This window comes from Gigantopelta aegis, chromosome 9 (genome assembly GCF_016097555.1).
Source record: "Gigantopelta aegis isolate Gae_Host chromosome 9, Gae_host_genome, whole genome shotgun sequence".
Classification (NCBI taxonomy): domain Eukaryota; kingdom Metazoa; phylum Mollusca; class Gastropoda; order Neomphalida; family Peltospiridae; genus Gigantopelta; species Gigantopelta aegis.
Window position 1 is genome coordinate 59,062,555 of NC_054707.1, and position 26,360 is coordinate 59,088,914.

The 26,360-nt window shown below is 35.5% G+C and overlaps 1 protein-coding gene across 1 annotated transcript in view; it reads left to right on the forward strand.

Annotated features, from left to right (window-relative positions):
• Window positions 1–26,360, forward strand: part of LOC121382339 (receptor-type tyrosine-protein phosphatase N2-like) — a 300,736-nt gene that overhangs the window by 22,976 nt on the left and 251,400 nt on the right. Inside the window, exon 2 of the mRNA XM_041511925.1 lies at window positions 17,646–17,693. Within this exon, the coding sequence (XP_041367859.1) occupies window positions 17,646–17,693 (48 nt within the window). The remainder of the gene's footprint in view (window positions 1–17,645; window positions 17,694–26,360) is intronic.

The window sequence follows — 26,360 nt, forward strand, 5'->3', positions numbered from 1 at the left end:
AATGTCAATGAAATCCACTATGATTATGAGGGTATACAAGTCAATAATTTTGCTCTACATTCAGGACATATAAAAATAGAACTATGGCACAATAATATACTAGACAAAAAAGGACACTTAAATTTTAAACTAGAAAGGGACATTTTAAAACTTAAAAGGAACACATTAAAATGTAAAATGGAACCAGTTTGTATTTTTGGAGATCAGTTGTCCTGTCCTGAAATATGCCATGGCATATTATAGGATATTAAACGAGCTTCAATTTCGTATCATGTTTATGTCCCTCATGAAATAATTTCCAGTTGTCACGAGCTTTAGTGAGTGACAATGAAAATTATTTCATGAGGGAATAACTATTTAATATTAGTTTTGGGGCATAGGTGATATACAATTTTAGCAACTGTATGTACAGTTAACATAATTTTGATTATCTAAAATAAAAAGAAACCCAAATGAACCAAACACAAACAAAAACATTTATTGCTTTCTTCAGTGTGGCTCTTTATTTTCATTGCATCGAATAGATGATGATTAATAAATCAATATGCTCTAGTGGTGTCATTAAACAAAACAAACCTTAAAGGGACATACCCTAGTTTTTAAACACTGAGGCATATTTTTGACTATTGGAGCAATTTTTGATAACTGAAATCATACTTTACTCAAATTTTATTGTTTAGATTATCCATTTCCGTACATTCGAAGTGCTTTTGGTCATCCCGGTGTTTTTAATCTCACAAAATGCATTTCCCATATTTTTAAAAACGCACGTGCATCTGAGAAGTAATAGTTATGGAGTCTTATTTTAGTCTAATTTTAGAGGGCATTTCACCATTTAAAAGTCACAGACTCATGTTTCACTCAATTGTAACTTTATCCAAATGTGTTACAGGTTTGTAGATTAACTAAACTTAGTGTTAATTTCCACGGGTTGAAACTAGGGTATGTCTCTTTAACTTTTAACTATTTTCACTGCCATTTGCACTTTGTTTGACTTAAATTTGTCCAATTTTAAATTTCCATATAGTGTTATTGAAAAAGCCCCAAAAACCAAACCCAGTTCTAAATACAGTCTTGTTTGTAAATATTTGTGTATTGTATTTAACTGAAATTATATCTAGTATTCACTATCAATACCACCAATTATCAAGTTTGTGTACATGTATGTACAGTTAACAATTTTATGGCATAAAATAGGACTTTTTCTAAAGAGCTGATTTCACCTACAAGCTGTATGTAGAGATATCATACATAACAAACAAATTTCTGGGAGTTTCTCTTTATTGATTTTTCTTGCGATGGGTTAACGAACTGAGGTCAATCAATAGTGCTTGGTGATATGATGGAAGTAGCATTGATTTGCTTTTAGTAATACTATAGAACCCCACCTGTGTTTTACATATATACTCTTCAAAAAAAGAAACGCAAAAGGGTACAAATGGGTTATAACTCTGATTTTATGTTTCCTACCGGTTCATGCTTTGTGAATATAAGGTCATTGCATGTCCCAAACACATTCCCACGGTTACATTCGATAAAACGCAGCTACTGTACAATAAAGTTCCAAAATGTGAATATTCGCAAAAACGCAGCCACGTGCAAACCATGTCACCACTGCACGTGCGTTGTCTGCACGTGCAACATGAACACCGACAGTATAAAAGTGCAGGGTGTTCGCTTGCCTGGCCTCTGTATCTGGCCGACAGTTGACAATCCAGGACATACCACGTCTCAGTGAACCTCAGAGAAACAATGCCATCGGCCGACTAGACGCAGGCGAATCCAGAACGGCCGTTGCCAGGGCATTCCATGTGTCCCCAAGCACCATCTCCAGACTGTGGGACCGATACCAGCAACATGGATCAACACGTGACCTCCCTAGATCCGGTCGACCACGGGTCACTACCCCCGGGCAGGACCGCTACATCCGGGTACGCCACCTTCGGGAACGATTGACTACTGCCACCTCCACAGCCGCAGCAATACCAGGTTTGCGCAGGATATCCGACCAGACCGTACGGAACCGCCTACGTGAGGTAGGAATTCGTGTCAGACGTCCAGTTCGAGGTGTCATCTTAACACCACAACACCGTCGACTCCGACTGCAGTGGTGCCAGATTCATCGACAATGGCCTCAACTGCGATGGAGACGGATGTGGTTCAGTGATGAGTCCCGATTTCTGCTCCGACATCATGATGGAAGATGTCGCGTGTATAGGCGTCGTGGTGAACGTTATGCGGCAAACTGCGTGCAGGAAGTGGACAGATTCGGCGGGGGTAGTGTCATGGTGTGGGCAGCCATCTCACACACTGGCAGAACTGACCTGGTCCACGTGCAGGGCAACCTGAATGCACAGGGCTACGTTGACCAGATCCTCCGGCCACACAATCCTGCAACATTTGGTAATTATCGGACTCACCTCACCATTCAATAATTAAATCAATTCTCCAAATGTTACGACAATGTGGTTTTGCGTTTCTTCTTTTGAAGAGTATATAAGAGAGTACCTACATTTTACATGCACGAGAATCTATATACATTTTACAGATACTCTGATAGTAATGTATTATATCGTTTCTTTGTGTGAAAACTGTTCCACAAATCATCAAATTCCAAAAACAACGGTACCGAGAGAAGAAGGTGAAATTATGCATGATGTATACGTGATGGAGGTCACATTTATTTGCTTTTACTCGACCATCATTTACATGTACAGTGAAAGTCACATATTTATTTATTATGCATGGTGATGTGATACATAGAGGTTATTACCAGAGTGTGTTCAGGTATAGTCAGTATCATATATTTGGAATAAAATGATGGAATGATACCAAAACACATGAGGGTAATAATCTCTTTGATATAAATCTTCAAGCTTAATACAGCATGTTTTTGTAAACTGTATAAACAACTTTAATTCCAGTCAGCCATTACGCGATATTCAAATGATTTAAGAATATGTGATGCAATGTCTTTTTGAATGGAAATTATGTCAAACTTTAATGATACCATTTTGGATATCTTTACATAAAAATAAATTAGTGCTTAACATTTTGTTTTCAATATGCTAGACAGCTTTCAGTGTAAAGTTGCTATTGAAATGTTTTTGTTTGATAACTATGAATGCATACGTCAACTATGGCGTGTTACAATAGTACGGTACATTTGCTTAAATGTCAGTAAACGTAGTGCCATGACCTCGATTAATTTACATCTAATTTGCAGTTATCAAATTCTGAAAGTATGTGATCTGAAAAAAATTACATACTTTGATTACACTAGATATGTTAGCTATTATATGATAAATTACAATATGTGCAATGCTTTTTCATAGACAAGGTAGCACATACCACAGCTTTTCAGTCAAGGAACAATACCAGTAACAAACCAAAACAGGTCTGGTAGTGCTAATTGTGGCACTGGCATAGCAGGGATGCCATTGTTCATGTACTGATTTGTATACGATTTAATTATCTTTAAATATTAATTATTACACTGATCAATGTTTTAAGTCTTGCAAGCTTGTCAGTAGTTCATTTTATATTTACAATGTGTCTGTAGTACACATACTTTGCAGATCATGTAAATAGAACATTGGGAATTAACAGATTCAATTTAATACATTTTCAAGCTAAACGGATGGTAAGCTTTTGTTTCTAGTATTAATTCTAGCACTCATCTAGAATTGATACCTGATGGTGGGTCCTTTGGGCTATTTCTCCTTCCAACCAGTGCACCATGACTGGTATATCAAAGGCTGTGGTATGTGCTATCCTATCTATGGGATGGTGCATATTAAAGATCCTTTGCTACTAATGCAAAAATGTGTCGGGGTTTCCTTTCTAAGACTATGTTAAAATAACCAATAGTTTGATATCCAATAGCTGATGATTAATAAATCGATGTGCTCTAGTGGTGTTGTTAAACAAAACAAACTTTAACTATTTCATCAGAGGTGATTGCTTTGTAGGATCCAATCCCCTTAGTGGACCCATTCTGATTGGGTTTTTTTTCCCCATTCCAAATCCATGCCTTATATCAAGCGCCATTGGTATGTGCTGTCTTGTCTGTGGGAAAGTGTCCCTTGCTGCTAAAGAAAAAATGTAACAAGTTTCCTCTAAGATGACCAAAATAACCAAATATTTCACATCCAATAGCTGATAATTAGTAAATCAATGTGCTCTAGTGGTGTCATTAAACAAAAACACAGTCATTCTAACCATGCAGTGGTATGCCTCTGGTATATCAAACACAATGGTATGTGCTGTCTGTTGACTAGTGCAGTTAAACTGTTCCTTTGCTGTTGATCTGTAAGAGTACCCTATGTGCTGTCATTAATTGATTTATTGTCTGTATCAAGTATCAGAGCTACGTAATACAGGTGTGGAAACTAACGCTCGAGTAAAGATCACTGGGGACAAGTACAGTTTAACTTGGAGCCAGTAATTCTGAGTAGATGTGACCCATAAGGCCGTTTTTCATGATACACTACTAGGTAATGTGTGTTCCTTAAAGGGATATCCCTAGTTTTTAAATACAAAGGCATATGTTTGACTATTATAGCCATTTTTGAAATCAAACTTTACTTAAAATCATACTTTACTTAAATTTTATGTTTTAGATTATCAATTTCCATACATTCGAAGTGTTTTTGGTCATCCTGGTGTTTTTAATATCACAAAGTGCATTTTTCATATTTTTAAAAACACGTGCTTCTAAGAAGTAACAGTTATGGGAGTCGAGTTTTAGTCTTATTTTTAGAGGGTATTTCATGGACTCATGTTTTACTCAATTGTAACTTTATCCATATGTGTTGCAGGTTTGTAGATTAACTAAACTTAGTATTAATTTTCACTGTTTGAAACTCGGGTCTGTCCCTTTAACTGTTTGCTAGAACCCACATAGATTTCAACTTCTTAGGATGTCCCAATAGTAGGACTAGTGGTTTTTCTTGGGAACTAGTAACCTTTCTAGGCTACTAGTCCCCCAGATCATTGAAAATATAATTAATTTCTGCCCCTGTCCCTCAGATCATTGAAAATATAATTAATTTCTACCCCTGTCCCCCAGATCATTGACAATATAATTAATTTCTACCCCTGTCCCCCAGATCATTGACAATATAATTAATTTCTACCCGTCCCTCAGATCATTGAAAATATAATTAATTTCTACTCGTCCCTCAGATCATTGAAAATATAATTAATTTCTACCCTTCCCTCAGATATTGAAAATATTTCTTAATTTTTATCCCTGTAATTAGCTGTTTAACCAGAATACTGGGGGGGGGGGGGGGGGGGGGGGGAGGAGGAAGGGATTATAGTGATCCAATTAATGAAGATCACCAAGCATTGCTCACTTCACCTGTTTGACAAATTAATCAAATACAACTTTTATAATCAAATTAAATGGACTAATGAATAAGTTCAGTCTGGCAACAAAGTATATATTTATACAAAAAATTGGAAAAATGAAACATGATTAAAAAAATATAAAGATTTTCATATATAAAATACATGTATATAAATATTTTCACATATAAAAAAATATAAATATTTTCATATTTAAAATATATAAACGTTTTCATAATTTTGTAAAATTTATAATAATTCATATGTAAAATTCATAATTTTGTCTAATGAAGCTCAAGACTTTTTCATTGAAGTCTCTTACATCTGTATTCATTAATTCACAGTTAAACAATCTATACCTTCAAAATGTTTAGCATAATGTAGCAAACAGATTCAAGTTCCCTAATGCATAATGTATATTTAATTCATTACTTATCGATTATTGGTCAGTTGGTGCTATCTGACGATCGATAACATCCTTTCATCTGTTTCACAACACTATAGGTGTCTTAAACATTCCCTTCACAATCCATTCAACTGATTGGGTTTTTTCTCATTCCAACAGCTGGTCAAAGGTCCTGGTATGTGCTTACCTGTCTGTGGGAAAGTGCATATAAAAACATCCCTTGCTGCATTAGGAAATATATTGTGGGTTTCTTCTGACGACTATGTGTCAGAATTACCAAATGTCTGATATCCATTAGCTGATGATTAATTAATTAATGTACTCGACCTAGTTGTGTCGCTAAATGAAATAAACAAACTTTTCCAGTCACAAAAAAAAATCTTGCTTTATACATAAAAACAAAACATTCCATCTACTGTAGGTCCACTGTTAAAAGAGTAATTTCTGAAGTTGTGCAAATCTTTAAAGGAGACCGGACACCAAACTATATATATGGCGTAATGAATTTGTTTGCCGTCATAAACCACAACACGCAACTACCGCGCTCCCCTTAATGACCAAGTTAAGCGTGCCAGTTTTGGTTGGGGGTTTTTTTCGCCGATCTCCAATGTTTGCCGGAAACTGTCGACAATTGATGAGCTAGACCCGTGACGTCATCGATGAGAGGAAAACTGAAGAAACTACCAAGCAGCATGGACGAATTTAGCGATTCGAGTGATGAAGAATTGTGTCCAGCTGGTGCTAATGGCATCAAACAGTGTCAGTTTGAACCACTTATCAGAGACTTTGTCCCTAATCCTGGAAATGTTGTATTAGACGAAAATTCGGATGAATCAACTGCCGACGAAGACGAGGAAGACGAGGAAGCCACACAGTCATAGACTAGCATACAAGCATTTTTTAAAACATAATTTTTTATGACTTTTTTAATGTAAACTGAAGCAAATGGACCTAATTATAAGAAAAACACAAAATGTAATAATATTTCATCATAAATCTTATTCAGCATGGATGTAAATATGACACGTCGGTGAATATTTCAGAGACCGATTTCGCAAATTTGCAAAAAGCATCCCCTCCTCACCAAAGCAAGATATAATAATTTAACAAAAAACTAAATTAGCACAATTGTCTTTGTTGGCTTAACTAGTTATGCTCCAAGTTTTAATGTGTTTGGTTAAACCGTGTATTTTTAATTATTAAGAAAATGTGTTACCAGTCTGCCGAAACTGTCCACAGTCGGGTACAGAAACACAGAAATGTTGGAAAATATTATACTGTTGCGACATACTGACAATCACTTTACAACTAATATGTCTTATCGACAATATTATTATGCAGTCTTTGCATTTATTAATATAAAATACAACAGGCCCGTAGGAACTGGGGAGGGCCAGGCCTAGGGTCTTGTTCTCCATCACACACTGTAGGATGAAAATGTATGTTTTAAATTTTCACTACTCTACATAAATAAAGATGATACAAAGATAAAAATCTAGATTGTATCCTTCACTTGTATTCCCCCTCCACCCCACACTTCAAATATTGTTCCTACAGGCCTGTACAAATGTAGATAATATGTAGAGGGTGAGGTTAGGAGCCAGTTCCTTTTATCTTTAGGATTTTGTAATCATGATTTCAAACCACATACTGACATAAAACACATTTGTTATATATTGGAATGAAATAAAAATAATAAAATATATCCAGTGTTATTTTCTTTAATCATTCATGGAGGAAGAAGGAAGTCCTGATGAAAATATATTACAGGTAAAACAAAATAATATATGATGCTTATTCCATGTGGTAACTCTTGTTAATTTGCTTTAAATTGCTAGATGCCAAAAGTGATTAATTATATTATTTTATGGCAACAGTCGAAAATTAGACGACCAATTGTTTCAACCTCTGCCAAAGGTACCAGGTTTACTGCCAGAAAATAATTTGAGGGTACGTAAAAAAACAGCCCCCCCCCCCCCCCACACACACACACTTGTGCGCTTTTTTATCACACTAATTTTTGCCATTGTAACCAAAATCTGATGTAGAGTTTATACCCGGTCTGTCAGTGCCCCCCCCCCCCCCCCCTCCACCACCTCCCAAAGTCATTCCTACGGGCCTGTAAAAACTAAATATATTCAAAGGAGTATATTGGGTAGTTAGAGGTTTGAAATGGTTTTTTAATGGACATTTTATTTCATGCACTTTTACAAATTTTAAACAGCAATTATGTTACTAAAATCTATCGAAAAAATAAAACATTATATATATATATATATATACACACACACACACACACATTAATTTCTGAGATTTTTTAGTACATACATGTAAGTTTACCCTTCGCACCCTCTGGCAGAAACCCAGGGTAGGTAAAACAATCATTTAGTGTAGAGTATTTTTAATATGACATACAGAAAGCATTGACAAATATAATTTTATTATGCTTTAATAATCGACATTAGCTTTAAAACTAATTAACCATCATTCCTTCTGGCCAGAGTATGTATGTTGTTATTGCCAAAGTGTTAGCATTTTAATTTGAATGACAATATACTGAACTGACGATAAACATTGTTAACTAATGTAATAATTCATGTTTTGAAGCTGTTTTGTTATGAGGTTAACAGACCAATGAAGTCAAGAGACGTTAGTATGGAGTCGTTATGGGCTGTCGGTGAAAATTAATTTGGTAATTATAGGTCAATAAATGTGAAGTTTAAATATTAGTATGTGAACAAATTGCAATAACTTTATTTACTGTATATCTTAAGTACATACTTGTTTTAATTTTCACATAATAAATGTACAATAACCTGCTGTATTTAGTTGGTGTTCGACGACAATAATGCGTCCATGTTTTAAAACAACTGTTTTGTTTTTTAAATCGAAACCACGATTTTGGCCGTTTTTGGGGATACATTGCTGTTACTGTTGCCGTTAAACACTGCGCAGTTAACCATCATATAATTACGTCGACAGTATATAATAACACTAATTATCTTGTAAATTAAATTTCTGATAAACCTGGAGACAAAAAAAAAAAAAAGACTACTAAACGGCACAACCAAAGAATCAACACGTATACCGGTATTGCTTGATAACTCTGACCGATGACGTATTGCCTCGCTTTCGTTCAGATCTATGCATAATCCCGCCCACTTCTGTTTTTACCCCAACCCTAAGACGCGCAGCTGACCAGTGACTCGCAGCGAGCCGTGCGTTCGAGTAATGCGGTCTTTGACGCTGACTTAATCCATTACACACTACATGTCTCTTGGTGTCCGGTCTCCTTTAATGAATGGTGTAAGATTATTATACAATGTCAGGCTTCTCTGTTTGGAAATAGCAGGAGAGCAAACAACAACTGCTCTCCTGATAATAACTTAAGGTGATAAATTTCAAATAAGGAGGGCCGTTCAACACATTAAAAAAATAAGTATTTGTAACAACACATCGCAGGATCGAATCACCTCGGTGGATTCATTCAGCTGATTGTTTTTTTTAAATTATCATTCTAACCAGTGCACCACAACTGGTCAAAGGCTGTGGCTATTATAGGAGCAGCCAGTAGTACATCCTTAAATTGATAACAATATGTTTGATAATGGTGTGTGTTATCATAAATATAAATGAATGGGGTTTCCACCAATGGGTGTGTAAGAAAAATAAATACATGTGTACTTATATATATATATTTTTTTTTTCTTCAATTGATTAACTCGCAATTGAAAACACATTAATGGAATGCAGGCCTAACACCTCCTTTGCGCTTCAACTATTGCTATGGAGAATGATTTTCAAATATTACAAATTTATTTATGTGAACCTACAGGTGTATTTCTAAATTGTCTAGACATTTTCATTCATTGTAGTAAAGTAATTACATAACATGTTAATCTGCATGAACAAAGGTATATCCATATCGATCGGTCGTGTTCATTATAGTCCCTAGTTAATTTACTTCCTTTTCATCATGGTTCAGAGGCGGATATTAAATGCAACACAGGTTTTGCTAAAAGTGGACAAAAGCCACATTCCATTTTAATTGTGGATCCATGATAACTGAATGAAAACATATCAGCATTGCATAAAATACATGATTATGTGACATCCATTGAAGTTTTTTTACTTCTGAGAAGCATGGTTTACATGGATTTTTACTTCTCAGAAGCATGATTTACATGCAGTGGTCTCCCCTGTTTTTATTCTAGCTAAATTTCACCATATGTTAAGTAACAGTCCTGAGATCTCTATAAAAATTACAATATATAATTATTGTGTCACATAGACCTGTAGACAAATTCTGTGGTTGCATTTATGGGGTCAAAATGTACAGAAAACCACCATTGGATCTGGCTTTACTGGTTGTAAATTGTAATAGCTGGGTTGTCTTAATACTAGAGGTTTTTTTTACTATAAAATATTCCTGTCTTTTAAATATTGGTCTTTAAAGTGGGGTGGTCTTAGAACCAGGGTGGTCGATCATCATCAAGTGGTGTTTTACTGTACATATGGTAAATGATTTTCAAATACCACTAGAAAGTAGAAAGGTATTGCTGTGAACATACAGGTGTGTTTCTTAATTGTCTTGTCACATTTTCATTCATTTATAACAAAATAATTACATAACTTGTTGACCTGCTTGAACAAAGGTATATCTGCATCGATCGACTGTGTTCATTAGTCTAGTTAATACACTTCCTTGTCACGATGGCTTCTGAGCCTGGAATTAATTGGTCTCACTAGTTTTGTTATTGTTGAACAAAAGCCACATTCCATTTTAATTGCAGAACCTTGCCTTGAAATCTTTATTTATGTGCCCATGTCCTATCAAGGTTCAGGCATATCCATTCCAAGCCAAGTCTCCAGCAGGGCTAGCGGTTAGGCTTGGCAAGAAGGGTATTTAGGGAACATTAAGTTCAGTATGGTGTCACAATTTTCTATGTAAATTTCACAGAACGCTACTTTAAATCATTAAACAGTAATTGCTAATCAAATTTCAATTGACTAGAAATGTTTTTAATAAATTTTGTTTTAAATAAAATGTTCCCATGTATTTATTTTAGAGTGACAATTTTGATAATTAAACAAAAAAGTGGAGAGGTATTAGTGCGCCAGTCAAAATATTTAATATTGTGGTAAATGTATAATAATTTATTATGGTGCAAAATTTAGATTGGGCGCTTTCTAAAAACATTTTTTAAAATTGATCTAATTTATTTCCAATAAAGTGCCATGGAGGGCTCAGTTTGGAAAGGTTTATGCCTTGTGCTGCAGAAAGAGTGCCATAATATAAGTTTGATGAATGCCAATCGTATTCAGAACATGAGTGTGACAGATGGGAGGCCATTCCAAACAAGCCTAAAGGACCATCCTATGGCCGAAACCGCCTACACACTAAACACCTAACTACTGACATCGATTTTCAATACTTAAAAAAAATTGAAATAGCTTTTATTGGAAATGAAAACAAACGTAATGTCAACTCCTGATACACTTGGCAAAACAATTTTTATCTGGTTTTATCTGATGTAGTATGTAGGAATATTTGTCTTCCGGTTTTATTCCGCATCATCATGCATTTAAAAGATTTAACAAATAAATGTGTTCTTGCAAAAGCAAACCACATTTTTTCTAAAAATGCCAGTGCAGTTAGTACAATGTATGTCATGGACATAAATACAAACTAATATGTAAAATAACACATAAAATAGCAAATTATTTCAATCGTTATAATAACCCAAACCCATGTTAACGCTTTCCAGATGGTTCATCCTCTGGACATTTTGTCCACAGACAATTTGTCCACCATACAATACGTCCACATACAATTCGTCCACCCACCTCGGACAGTTCGTCCACTCGATTACAACATTTAGACTAAAATGATATTTCTTAGCCATTGAAATGGTCAATTATTTTCGTTTTGTGGTAAACTACTAGTTTATAAAACAAACTAAATTTTAGTGGCACTATCAGCTTGTTATTATCTGTCTGTGTCCATTATGGCACTTTATTTGATATGTTGTTATTCAAATTGCTTTTTAATTACACCTATAATTCTGACATATTATTTTAGAAAACAAAGCTAGTAACTAAACTAAAATTTTGTCATTTATGTCAAAAATACTATAATGTGACATCATTCGAAGTAACCAACCAATAAACAACGATATTATCTCCATTCCACTACTAAGTTCCAGCCAAGTTCTAAATTTACTATAAAAATTATAGTCGACGAATTGTCCCAAGAACAATTTTTGGTTGTGGATGAATCGTCTTAAGCTCAACAGTGGACGAATCGTCTGTGGACGAAATGTCCAGAGGACGAATCATCTGCATCCCATGTTAACAACTCGTAAAATGTTGTAGCCTGCATAGCCAGTTTTATTGCAGAGAATCGTGTTGAGACGCTTTTTTTCATTGCCTTACTTTTTCATGGTGTTAATTGTCCATTAAATTTTTGTTAGTATTGAAGAAGACGTCTCTCTGATGATGAGCTGATTCATCAGTGTTGCTTCTTGATGAATATCTCATTGACCTTTAGCCTCATCTTCATTTGTCACAGTCGACACTTGTTGCTCACTTGTACAGACTGGAACCGTGGCACATAATTGCTAAGAATAGAGGGGGGTAAAAGAAAGAAAAAAACTGAAAGAAAGAAATGTTTTATTTAATGACACCCAAGACATTTTAACTGTGGTTATATATGGCATCAGAACTGAGAAAGGGAAGTTGTTAGTTGCTGAGAGTATCAAACTGTGTTAGGGGTGGAATGTAACTTAATTGGTAGAGTGCTCACCTGAGGAAGGAAGGGAACTCTATTTACATGCCCATATCCTGAGGGTTCAGGCATGCCCACTTCAGACCTAGCCTCTGACTAACGTACTTTGGTTACAGGATTGAAGCTCTAAATGGACCTATTTACTAAGTGGGTTTTCCTCTGTCCCAACCAAAACCGTTAGTTAGTTTTGTTTAAGGACAGCACTAGAGCACATTGATTTATTAATCATCTACTGTTAGATGTCAAGAAATTGGTAATTTTGACATATAGTCTTAGACCTGTTACATTTTTCCTTTAGTAACGAGGGACTTTTTCAGGGCTCACGCTGTCGTTAGCCAAATTAGCCATTGGCTAATTAAAAAAAAAAAGGCTAATAAAATTTGCAAGTGGCTAAAATTTTGGCTAGGCCATTTTCTGTCTTTTGATGTGAACAAACGGTTACATAATCTATCCGACACCTCAAACATAATAATACTACCAAATATTCAATTAGCGTAATAGTGATCTCGCGACCGGTAATGAGAAACAGTGTCATGCAGAATACAGCATAGGCCTTGTAATGTTTGCTTATTTTAATAATCACGGTTATTAATTTTAACGGCATGCATTCAACATGTATGACAGCAATGTCTTGGCAGATCAGTAACTTGCTATTTTTACTTTGTAAAATCTTTGAACCAAAGTAATAAAAACAGACCAACAATGCATGTCAATTTGAAGTACACATGCCAGTTCAGGGCTCAGTTCAGCCAGACCGAGCAAAAACAAAACGTTCGCTAGACTGGTTTGTGCACTTCGCGTTAAACCAAATGGACATGACAAACACCAATCAAATAGTTCGTGAACGTTAGGAAGAACGTTCGTTGGCTGAACTGAGGACAGCTCTCGGTGCATGCGAATATACGTCATACTTCAGAGTCAGCTGACACCCGCGTGTCAAGAGACATTGTTGCGGACATTAAACAATACGATTACGCAAAAGTAAATCTTGATGTAAATTTGTAGAAAAACAATAGTTCGCATCAATGAATACCTAACTGCAGTTTTTGTTTATTCCTTTGTCTTTGTTAATTTCGTACCCATGGTCGAGAGCATGCATGCAGATCGCGATCGCCGGAAATGAACATGCAGTATTTAAATTATACAAATTGCAGTTAAATCTACACTGAATAAAATTAGTTTACAATAATCATATTTGTTAGATAATTTTAGGTATGAATTTGTAACACTGTGAGGTGACATTTAATAGTTAGGTGTATTTTAAAATGACTGTACATTTTAATTGTATTAAAGATTGTTTTGTGTTTTTCTTTTTTTTAATAAATGGAATATACTGTGAAGTTGGCATTCTTAGCTGAGGTATTTCATAAGCAGAAATCACAAGCATTTAACACGACGCTGAAATCAACAGCAACAACATGGCAAAAATTATGAAATTGTTTGGGGTGGGGAATTGATGGGTCACTTGAAAAAAGAAAAAAGCAAAAAAAAAAAAAAAAAAAAGCAATTCAAACTAACAAAGATTGCTATTTAAAGAAATAATGAGCTCTATAAAAAAAAAAGCTCTCAAATTTTTATTTGGGAAAAAAGGAAAAAAGAAAAAACAACACCCTCCATAAACATCCACCCACCCCCATATTTCTGTATGTTTGTTAATTTAATGTCATAGGCCTTAGCAACTATATATATATATATATACTACTGAGGTCAAAGTATCAGACCAGTCTCATGTAGACCATATTGTGTAAAGACCAAAACATCATGCTGGCCATATTTTGTAAAGACCAAAGTTTTTAAGAAGGCCATATTTTGTAGAGGCTAGTATCTCATGCAGACCATATTTTGTAGAGGCCAATAACTCATGCAGGCCATATTTCATAGAGGCTAGTGTTTCACATAGGCCATATTGTGTAAAGGCCAATATCTCATGCAGGCCATATTTTGTAGAGACCCGTGTCTAATGCAGACCATATTTCATAGAGGCCAGTGTTTCATGTAGACCATATTTCATAGAGGCCAGTGTCTCATGTAGGCCATATTTCATAGAGGCCAGTGTCTCATGCAGGCCATAATTAGTAGAGGCCAGTGTCTCGTGCAGGCCATATTTCAGAGGCCAGTGTCTCATGCAGGCCATATTTTGTAGAGGCCAGTGTCTCATGCAGGCCATATTTCATAGAGGCCAGTGTCTCATGCAGGCCATTTTTCGTAGAGGCCAGTGTCTCGTGTAGGCCATATTTCGTAGAGGCCAGTGTCTCATGCAGGCCATATTTCATAGAGGCCAGTGTCTCATGCAGGCCATATTTCATAGAGGCCAGTGTCTCATGCAGGCCATATTTTGTAGAGGCCGTGTCTCATGCAGGCCATATTTCGTAGAGCCCAGTGTCTCATGCAGGCCATATTTCATAGAGGCCAGTGTCTCATGCAGGTCATATTTTGTAGAGACCAGTGTCTCATGTAGGCCATATTTCCTAGAGGCCAGTGTCTCATGCAGGCCAGTTTTCGTAGAGGCCAATGTCTCATGTAGGCCATATTTCATAGAGGCCAATGTCTCATGCAGGCCATATTTCGTAGAGGCCAGTGTCTCATGTAGGCCATATTTTGTAGAGACCAGTGTCTCATGCAGGCCATATTTCATAGAGGCCAGTGTCTCATGCAGGCCATATTTTGTAGAGACCAGTGTCTCATGCAGGCCATATTTCATAGAGGCCAGTGTCTCATGCAGGCCATACTTTGTAGAGGCCATTGTCTCATGCAGGCCATATTTTGTAGAGGCCAGTGTCTCATGCAGGCCATATTTCATAGAGGCCAGTGTCTCATGCAGGCCATATTTTGTAGAGGCCACTGTCTCATGCAGGCCATATTCCATGAGGCCAGTGTCTCATGCAGGCCATATTTCGTAGAGGCCAGTGTCTCACGCAGGCCATATTTTGTAGAGGCCAGTGTCTCATGCAGGCCATATTTCGTAGAGGCCAGTGTCTCATGCAGGCCATATTTTGAATCTTCTGAGAGACCTTTCTAGACCGCTTTCATATCACATATTGTTCTGGACACCACACTAGTAATATGTAATGTTACATTATGGTGACTTCATGGAAGATGTGGCTAGCTCAGCCATTAGAGAATTAGACTTGATAAAGTGTCTATCACACCTGACCTTTGTGGTTTCCACATGAATACTCCAAATAGTCATTACTGATATGCAATCTGAATCATATTTAGAGAATGCCAGGGTAAATAAAAGCTTCTGTTTTAAAGCCTGATCAAGTGACTTTATTTATTTAGTAGCCATAGGACTCATAAAGTCACTTGTTTTAACGACCAGTGTACAACATTTCTCAAGTTCTATTTATTTCTATTATGTACGAGTGTGGATGTAGCTCAGTAGACTTTTGGGATTCCAATTCCATCCAGTGCACATAACATATATCAAAAGCTTTACGTGGTATGCTATGACTAGGGGAAAGTCAACTCGACTTCAGCAAGGGTTATACCAAATATATGTCATGATAAACAATTTGTGCTCATCTTAGTGTTGTGCAACATCTAACCAATGACACCGTATGGTTTGGATGTTCCATACACCACCATAATACGGTAGTGCATGTTTACAGTTAGATATGTCATCCAACAATTACAATAAATGCAGTGCTTTTACTTCACTTGTCTTTTTCAAGTATCCCTAGTGAGAGTTGAGTAGTACATATAAGAGATGATTTGCTGCACTTCCATGGGAATAGCAGATGGTAGCAATTAGTTCCTCCTCTCACTCTGAACCAAGTGTCATAATAACCATATGTGACACATTCACCTAGTACCCTCACTTTAAAAACATGCTGAGGTGTCATTAAACGAATATTCATTATCTTTCCTTTGACTAAACGGAAAGTCGGTCAATGTTGTTTTTACTTCAAATTAACATGATCATTGTATTTTTATACATCCATCTATGGGTCGTATTATGGTATGGCATTGTCCATCCATACGTACGTCTGTCCGTATGTCCGTCTTTCCATATGTCCATATGTCCTTACGTCCATCTGTTAATCTTGCATACAGATGCATACAAGACCATCAAACCTCACCTGTAGTAACAACTTGCGATGGCTGTGTGTTGCGTTCTATTACTAGGTTATTGTGACCTACTTTTCAGTCTATGGCATATAACAGTAAATCCTTGTCCAGACCTTATCTTGCATACAGATGCATACAGGACCATTAAACCTCACATGTAGGAACACCTTGGGATGATGGTGTGTCGCATACTATTACTAGGTCACTATGACCTACTTTTCACGGTCTACTGCACATAACAGTAAATCCTTGTCCAGATCATATCTTGCATACAAATGCATACAGGACCATCAAACCATATGTAGGAACAACTTGGGGTGGTGGTTGGTTCAAAACAAAACTTTTCATCCATCACATTGCAAAAATTTCACAATTAAATTTGAATCATACCTGTAACATATTCATTAATATAGATATGGTTTTCCATCAAACTCCTGATGGATGTATTATGTACCTCACCGGTACTCTTGTTAAAATGTTATGTTTGAAATTATAATAATATAGAGGGTTAAAAAACATGAAGCAATATTTATGTATTGAAATAAATGGGATACTGAATTGGTCAGGTTTTAAAGAACTTTAGACCCATTTATAATATAATATGCAAGATCTTTTTAACAGTTTCTGTAATTTTAGATAGCTTCTTGTTTGATCAGCACTGCCAGCCTCCTTTTTTAATTGTACTTAACTGATAATCCACTTTGCAAGGATCTGTTTGCAACTGTACACACATCATGCTAAATATTGTGTACAAACATGAATTTCAAAAATACAACATCAGTGAATGCAGCCTTTAGTGACTCAACATAGAAGTGACTATATAAACGATGGCTATGCCTATAGACACAGCTACTGAGGGCTAGCTGTCTACAGTGATAAAAAAAATATTTGAACACTAACTAAACTTTCCTTTGCAAAGCATGGGCACATCCTGTATAATGTATTAATTTATTGCTACATGTAATTAATTTTTTTATCGCATTATTTTGTATGTAAATCTTACATGGGCTTTTTTTCTGTATCTTTTAGGATGTATGCTCAGTGATGTATGTAAGCCAGATCAAGTCTGTAAAGATGGTAAGTAGAATTTTTTATGCAGTATATGACAGATTTTGATGCATGACATGACCAAAGCTGGTGGCCATCTTGGTTATTTATGATCTCATATTTTTAGAATGCAAAATATATTTATCTCTGATATATAGTATGATACAGGAAATAAAAAATAAATATTTTTTGGATTGTTTTGTAATCTTGTATTTACACAATTACAAAATACATTAATCCTAACATGTGACTTAATGTAGATTTTAAAAAAAAGGTGATTTAATTGATTTCAGCTTATTTTCGTGCTTATATCCAATTAAGGTTCAAGCACGCTGTCCTGGGTACACACCTCCGCTATCTGGGCTGTCTGTCCAGGACAGTAGGTTTGTTGTTCGTTGTTTGTTACTGGTTAGTGACAAAGAAGAGGATGTAGTGGCCTTGCACCTACCCATTGAGCCCTTAAGAACTCACTCTGTGTTGGAGCTGATACCTACCAGCCTGTAGTCGATGGCTTAACCACTGCGCCACCAAGGCTGATAAAAAGGTTGATTGTTATATTCATTTTCCCGGTAACCATGTTGGTGAAAAACAAATATAAACATTTGTATTGATCATCCATAAAGTATATATACTGATGGAAACAAAGTAGGGAACATTAATTAATCTCATACCCGAGAACTGGCCAGACCAGAGATGGACTGTGAGATGGATGAGCCTGAACCATAACTAGAAAGAGGCACGTTAATAGAGTTTAAGAATAGGGAACACATAGTGTATTTGAGATCAAATTAATCTCATACCCGAGAACTGGCCAGACCAGAGATGGGCTGTGAGATGGATGTGCCTGAACCGTAACTAGAAAGAGGCACGTTAATAGAGTTTAAGAATAGGGAACACATAGTGTATTTGAGATCAAATTAATTCACTACCAGAGTAGTTATGCTATGAGTATTGTAAGATTGAACGTCAGTACTGTGGATTGATTTCCAGTAAAATGATTACCGTTAACATCCTGATGCTGTGGATGTGCAGTATGGTCACAGTCAATAAACACTATTACCATTTCTGTGTTCCTATATTTATTTCCATATACTGTAAAACGGTTAATATTCGTGTGGGTGTAATTTTCGCGTTTTTCGCTATTTTAATTTGACCGCGAAAATTAAACTCACGTGAATATTAATACTATTATCACCTTAAAAAACCCCACCCACAAACAAAAATAAGGTTAACACATTTCATTTACTTACAAATTTGTTTCAAAAATCAAAATCAACACTGGTAAGTATCCAATCAATAGCTGCGAGAATTAAAAAAATAATAATAATAAAAATAAAAAATTATCCAAATCAGTACTACTACTACTACTTCCGGTAGCAGCTGTATACACATTTCTTACTCTGTACTATTTTTTAGAAGACCAGCTTCACGAAAGCCACTCACAAGCCACTCTTTTCCGATTTGTTACAGAGTTTAACTTATCAACTGCATCATTTGCGGCCTGTGTACACTGAACATCTTCAATCGTTGAACATATTAAGGGGTCGGATAAACCGACAGTTTCAGGCTAACTAGTCATTCATTGTGCATGAGCCAAGCGGCCATCTCGAGATAAAATGCATGTGATTGTACCTCTTGGTTATCGGTCAAATACTATTAGGCTAAGTCAGTCACACTTCTTTTATCTTTGTGGATTAAAAAGTATGCAGTAGTATTACATTTGTTCTTTTTCCTTCTTTATTTCCTTCTTTTTTACTGACTTGAGAATTTTTTAATTTAAAAAACAAAAACAAAAAACAAACTACTCCGCGAAAATTACACACCGCGAAATGGCTATAATTGACTGGTCGCGAAAATTTACTCCCGCGAATATTACCTGTTTTACAGTTTGCTATTACTATTTCTGTGTTCCTATATTTATTTCCATCAGTATATATACATGAAATCTGTAATTTTAGAACCTCCTCCCCCATCCATGTATATGTTTTATTCATTTAATCAATACCTTCTCACCCATGTTTGGATCGATGTACTGAAAACAATATTGAAGACACTTAGGAACTGGAATTGCCTGCATTTTATACCATGACATTTAAGATATACATGCATTAATGATATTTTTGTTTGATGCTAGATGCTTTTTTAAACTATGATTCAATAGACTTTAAAGGCGCTAAATCACAGATTTAGTGGTCCTTATTTCTCTAAATATGGATTATAAATGACAATTACATTAATTTGGAATACCACACCTTGCTATTGTATCACCCAAAACATTTTAATTGAACCATGATTGAGGGAATCCTATGACAACATGTGAGCAGATTCATTTTTAAAAATTGGAACTCTTTTATTAGGAGTCTGAAACGTACGACAAAGACGAGTATTGACAGCCGTGTAAAGTACATTTGAATTGTATATACAGTGCACGGCTGCCATAGAGACTTCAAAATAATTTAAAATATATTATTTCTTGACACCCCCCCCCCCCCCCCCCCAAAAAAAAAACCCCAAAAAAACACCCAAAACAAACAAAAAACTGGCGAATATGCTGAAATAAAATAATAAATAGCTGGAACATAAATTCACGATTTTTGTTTATTATTACATGTGTGCAGGGATTTTAGCATGGAGAGGAGGTCTACACGGAGGCGAGCGATGTTTATGGTGAGGGGTCATGACATGTTCCCCGAAAAATGTATCACAAAAACAAAATTGCTTGTACAAGGAGATGGGTATGTGCCTGCACAGACAAAAAACATTGTGGCACAATCATTTTTGCTTAATACACAACATAATATCCTCTAACTGTACCGATGTGCGAAACTAGCTAAACTGGTAGTACTGTTACCGAATCATAGTTATTAATTATGCTTATCTGTAGCAATAATAGTACATTGGCGATTCGAAAACAGATAACACGTTTCCTTCCGACTGTTTCCAGTTACAAGCCCCCGCTGTTAGTTTGTGTACTGTCCGTAGTTGGTGTGTATTTTTTTTTTCCCCAGATAATCTCAGAAGCTGATAATTTTATTTATTTATATGTATTCATTCATCCATATAATAATAATAATAATAATTATTGTTATTGTTATTGTTATTGTTTTGTTATTATTGTTATTGTTATTATTATTATTATTATTATAGTACTGCAGAGGCAATATTACGCTATTCATATATGGTAGCAGGGTAGAATGGGCATGGCGCCATACCCACATTTTATTACAGATTTACATTTTTTAAGTTAACCATGACAACATTAATGACTTTATTATTACTGTGTGATTTTCATAACCCTAACCCAACACCTAACCCATATTATTTCTTGGGGAGGCCCCCATACCCCCTATCGACTACTGTTGCATTCAGCAAACACATTATAAATATTTAATTTCATAGCGCCATACCCAAAAATTTCTTTCCGGCAAAAACACTGGGTAGGTGTCTATGGAAAATATACACAAAAGTGTCCGCTAGATACATATTCAACCCCCATTCCCCTGTTTGTACTTAATATGTATTCATCTTGTTCCAAGTGGTTCGGCAATATGGATCAATCAAATACTTATTTACCGCCTATATACAGTGTTGCTGTGTTTATAGGTAGCCGTCGTTAGCAGAGGCCATGTACACAGCCCTCGTGTATATAGCCACTTGGTATATAAACACCATCTAGTCAATCTGATTAAAATTAGCTCTGCTGGGTCTACCCTGGTAGATCTAACAGCACTTCGTGGACTCCCATGTCCAGGTGACATTTCATCTATAAATAACAATTCAAATATCAACCAATTACTCTTCGCTGTTTGTAGCATTATTTGGGAGCATACAAATTCTAAAAATATCAGGCAAGACTATTTATGTAATAGGCGAACTTGTTGGTCTATTTCAACATTAAAAAAACAGGGGGGAAAGTGCAGTAATAAACTCTGGATTGTATACTAGTATAAACAGGTTTTATAGCTATACCATAGCGGGTTTTTTTTTCGTCTTGAAACTAATTTTATATAAAAAAAAATTATTGAAATTAGTTTCCGGAATACTTCGTAATTCACCTGAATCATATCGTATACCCTCGGCATAATCCTGAATGTTTTCAAATTCTTTTCACATGTAATAGTGGAGCTAATTTTAATTAGATTGCCATCTAGTTCACAGTATTCTTTAAAAATGTAGTAATTGCTATTCCAAGCCATTTGTAATTACCCATGGGGTTATGGCATATTTTATATAATAATAAATTTGACAAACTGAAAAATGAATGCGGTGTTTACGTGTTTAGATTTTTCCGCGAATAACAAACGATAAATTTATCTGTACATGCAAAGGCCTAACTAGTCGAATCGTCGCTGTTTAAAATCCTTCTGTTGCTAAAATAAATTAATGTATAAGCTTATTAACATTCAGTACATGTTTATATATCTTTTTATAACTTGTTTTCATTGTTTTTCTTTCGATTTAACCTACGTTGCAGAGGACGGTGAAGCGTTCTCGTTACACAAGCTGGGCAAATCGTTTTGACATTGCACTTATTCGGGGGTTGCCCATCACATAACTAGAAAAATAATACGTCACACCTCTTCGCTCCAAATAGCCGTTGTTTTTTCCTGAATTATGGACTGTTGACATAATTCATTTATTTTCACAAAATATCAGCAATTAGTGGGTTATGGTAGTTATGTAGATGGTTAAATAAAGTACTTTTAGCGACAAATCAAATGTATATATTTTAAGATAATACTTTGTTAGGTCATTAATTAGGTCAACCATCCGTGATAGAGCGCCTTTAATATACATGTATATATGAAGAGTCCAAGGGAATAACCTGTGTTAATTTTAACGATTACAACTCTGCAATGGTGGAATATTTATCCCTAACAAAATCTAATTTACCAACTACTTTTAATGGACAACCATAATTATAGGTTTTTAATTTAGTATGTCATTGTGACCTTGACATACACAACCATTGTAATACTGACTATCTGTTTGGACATCATAGGTTATTCCTGTGGACACTGGTAACACATTTTTTCTATGAGAAAAACCTAGATTCTCCTTTTCATTGTCGTTTTATGTGATTGATATCTACACAATTCTCCATGGATGTACATTATGTACTATGTCATAATTTATGAACAATGTCTAGCCTGTAACGTCTCCCTTGCATATGTTAACAAATCCTGGACTGTGTTTGTGTATTAATTCTCAACTCAATCATTTCAATCCCTAAACACACATTTTCAGTAGTTCTGAAATGACCGATACCATTCCACACAATTCTTTAACAGTCACATCCACTAACACTCTATCAACTTACAGGACAAGAATATCAAATGCAGTGAATATTCCCCTGAGGAGTTCATCCCAGAGTTGTTGGTTCATCAGTGGTATTTACTGGCGGCGTTGTAGTCCTCCTCTGTCTGACTCTTAGCCCAAAGTGAATATTCCCGAGGAGTTCATCCCAGAGTTGTTGGTTCATCAGTGGTATTTACTGGCGGCGTTGTAGTCCTCCTCTGTCTGACTCTTAGCCCAAAGGGCGGGACATGGCCCAGTGGTAAAGCACTCGTCTGATGCACAGTCTGTCTAGGATTGATTCCCGTCTGTGTGCCCATTGGGCTATTTCTAAGTATAGCCTGTACACCATGACTGATATATCAAAGGTCATAGTATGTGTTATCCTGTTTGTAAGATGGTGCATTTAACAGATCCTTTGGTACTAATGGAAAAATTAAGCAGGTTTCTTCTCTAAGACTACATGTCAAAATTACCAAATGTCTGACATCCAATTGCCGATGATTAATAAATCAATGTGCTCTAGTGGTGTCGTTAAAGAAAAAAGAAAAAGAAAAAAGACTCTTAACCTGAGAATGTATTAAGGGACTGTTCACAACTGTCAGCATTTTCACAAGTGTATGAAAAATATTCTTATTTGTCACCACTTAAAAATATTAGGGATATCACTATGTCACTATGATATCAGATTCACAGTGTTTTCCCAGTAAGATGTCAGAAGCTGACATTTAGGTAAAATGATATAACAATATGAAATCACGTGATAAAAGTGAAACACTGATTAAATACAGTTTTAATTTGGAAACACCACATCGTAGACATGGATATTGACATAAGCAAGCAGGCACGTGTTCTCGGTCTACTTTGAACACTGTTTTTCTTTGAAGGAAACAAATCGATATTAAAATAAATTAGGAATCGATACGTGATCAAAATATGAATCAATACACAAGCAATGGTATGGTATATCGTATCATCAGTAGTAGTATCGTGACACATTAGTATTTGTTTTTGTTTTTTAAATGTGTTGTTGTTCAAAGTGTAAGCTAGCATTATAATGCTTTCCCCTTACCTAGCATAAACTCTGTATACACATTTATGAACAGCCTCTGGTAAGACATTATACAGTATTTGACAGCAAAATATTAGTGTATACTCTGTCAAACCATTTTACTAGTGATTTGGACCATCACTCACTAACTTTGTTAATGAAGAAAATAGTTCATCTTGCATTCACTGAGTTTTATGCAGTGAAAATATATTGGTGTGCATTATAGAGTGGACTATGGTACATGGTATTACGTGTGTATTTGTTTTTTGCCTTGTTTTTGTTTGTTTAATTTTTGCCTTGCTTTTGTTTATCATTTTTTTTTTTTTATTTGCGTGTTTGTTTTGTGGTTTCCTGCTAGAAGTAACCAGTGTGTTGTTAATGGGTCTTGTGTAAACCTATAAACCCCTTAACCTTTGTGTCTTGAATGCATGGCCCATGCTGCTGTTGAATAACATGCCCAGAATAGCTTGACTGGATCATAATTGATGAACGTGGATATAAACACAACAATCACCATCATCGGCAATAGTGTTGTTTTGTTTCTCGGCAGTATGGTAATTAAGCTTCTGTCAATGTAGCCAAGTTGTAAGTCATTGATTGTTATTATCGTACTCCACCCCCACGTATTTATCAAATGCAGATATGTCAGAAATAGCCTCCATTTTTGGCGACTAATTTACTTTTATTTATAATTTGTTTTCACTGACAAAAATTTGCTTAAATTGGAAGCAAGTTTTTTTCTTTTTCTTTTTGTCCATCAATGAACTACTCAAACCAAATGACATTTATAACCTAGGGCTCATTTAATTTCCACACAAACTGGTTTTGGATGTGAACTGGTTAGCCAAACTTTCCATTTATTGCCAAATTGGTTTTTTTTTTTTTTGATTTTGTTTTTGTAACTGCATGGTTTGAGTTTTTGCATTTATTGTTAATGGCACGTGCTGTAACCTCATCGTGGTGCAGGGGTGTAACATTTTCTTTGAGAATGGCTAATACAGCACAAAACTGAAGTTTTGAGTAAAATTCAGTATCTATCTGTGATATTTGTGTTTTTGCACAGTTCTTTACACTTTTTTTGTTTAAATCTTAAATTTTTATATTGATGTTGATCATCACTTTATTTATTTGCATTACCATAGTGTGACACCCAATAGCCGATGTATTTTTCATGCTGGGGTGTCGTTAAACATTCAGTCATTCATTATTGTTAATGGAGGGATGGGATTTAGCTCAAACAGTAGAGTATTCATCTGAAGGGCTTGGGTTATAGGATCAAACCTCCCATTGGGTTTTTTTCTGTCCCAACCAGTGCCCTACGATGGGTACATCAAAGGTCATAATATGTGTTTTCCTTTCAGAGCATATAAAAGATCTCTTGCTGTTAATAGAAGTGTGTGGTGGCTTTTCTCTGAACACTGTCAGAATTATCAAATGTTTGACATCCAATAGCTAATGATTTATTAGTGTTATTAGCTTTAGTGGTGTTGTTAATTAACAAAACAAACTTTAACGTATTGTTAATGGTTTAAAACCACTTTCACAAATTGACCAAATTATATACATGAAGGCAGCTGACATATGTGGTACAGCCAACCATGTATTGGCAAAGGTTGTCTTATAAATACATGTATACTAAAGACATTTCCAGTCTTCTGTCTTAACTTTTTGGCTTGTTTTATATCCAAGGTAAGGGCTGCAAAATTCTAAATTTAGACAAATTAAATCAAGCTATTATTTATGTATTTATTATAAGGATGTAGATTTCATTTCTATGAACAAACATTTGATATTTTATTTCATTAATGGGGTGGCTTTTTGAATAATGGGGGGTGGGGGTGAGACATACCCCAGTAGTAAAGCGTTCGCTTTATGCGTGGTCGGTCTAGGATTGATCCCTGTCAGTGGACCCATTGGATTATTTCTCATTCCAGCCAATGCTTCACAGGTAGTGTAACAAAGGCCATGGTATGTACTATCCTGTCTGTTGGATGGTGCATATAAAAGATCCCTTGCTGCTAATCGAAAAGGATAGCTCATGAAATGGCGACAGTGGGTTTCCTCTCTCAGTATCTGTGTGGTCCTTAACCATATGTTTGATGCCATTTATAACTGTAAATAAAATGTGTTGAGTGTGTTGTTAAATAAAACATTTCCTTCCTTTTTGAATAATGAGACAGATTGCATAGTGAAATGTTTAACACTATTTTGATGCACAGCTTGTTAGAGAGATGATGCAATTTAACAGCACATTGTATTGTCACAAGAAAAAGGGTAAAGATCCCGACAAATAGGGGGAAAATATATTGCAATCCAGCTAGTCGATATCCAATTAAAGGTTTAATCATGGG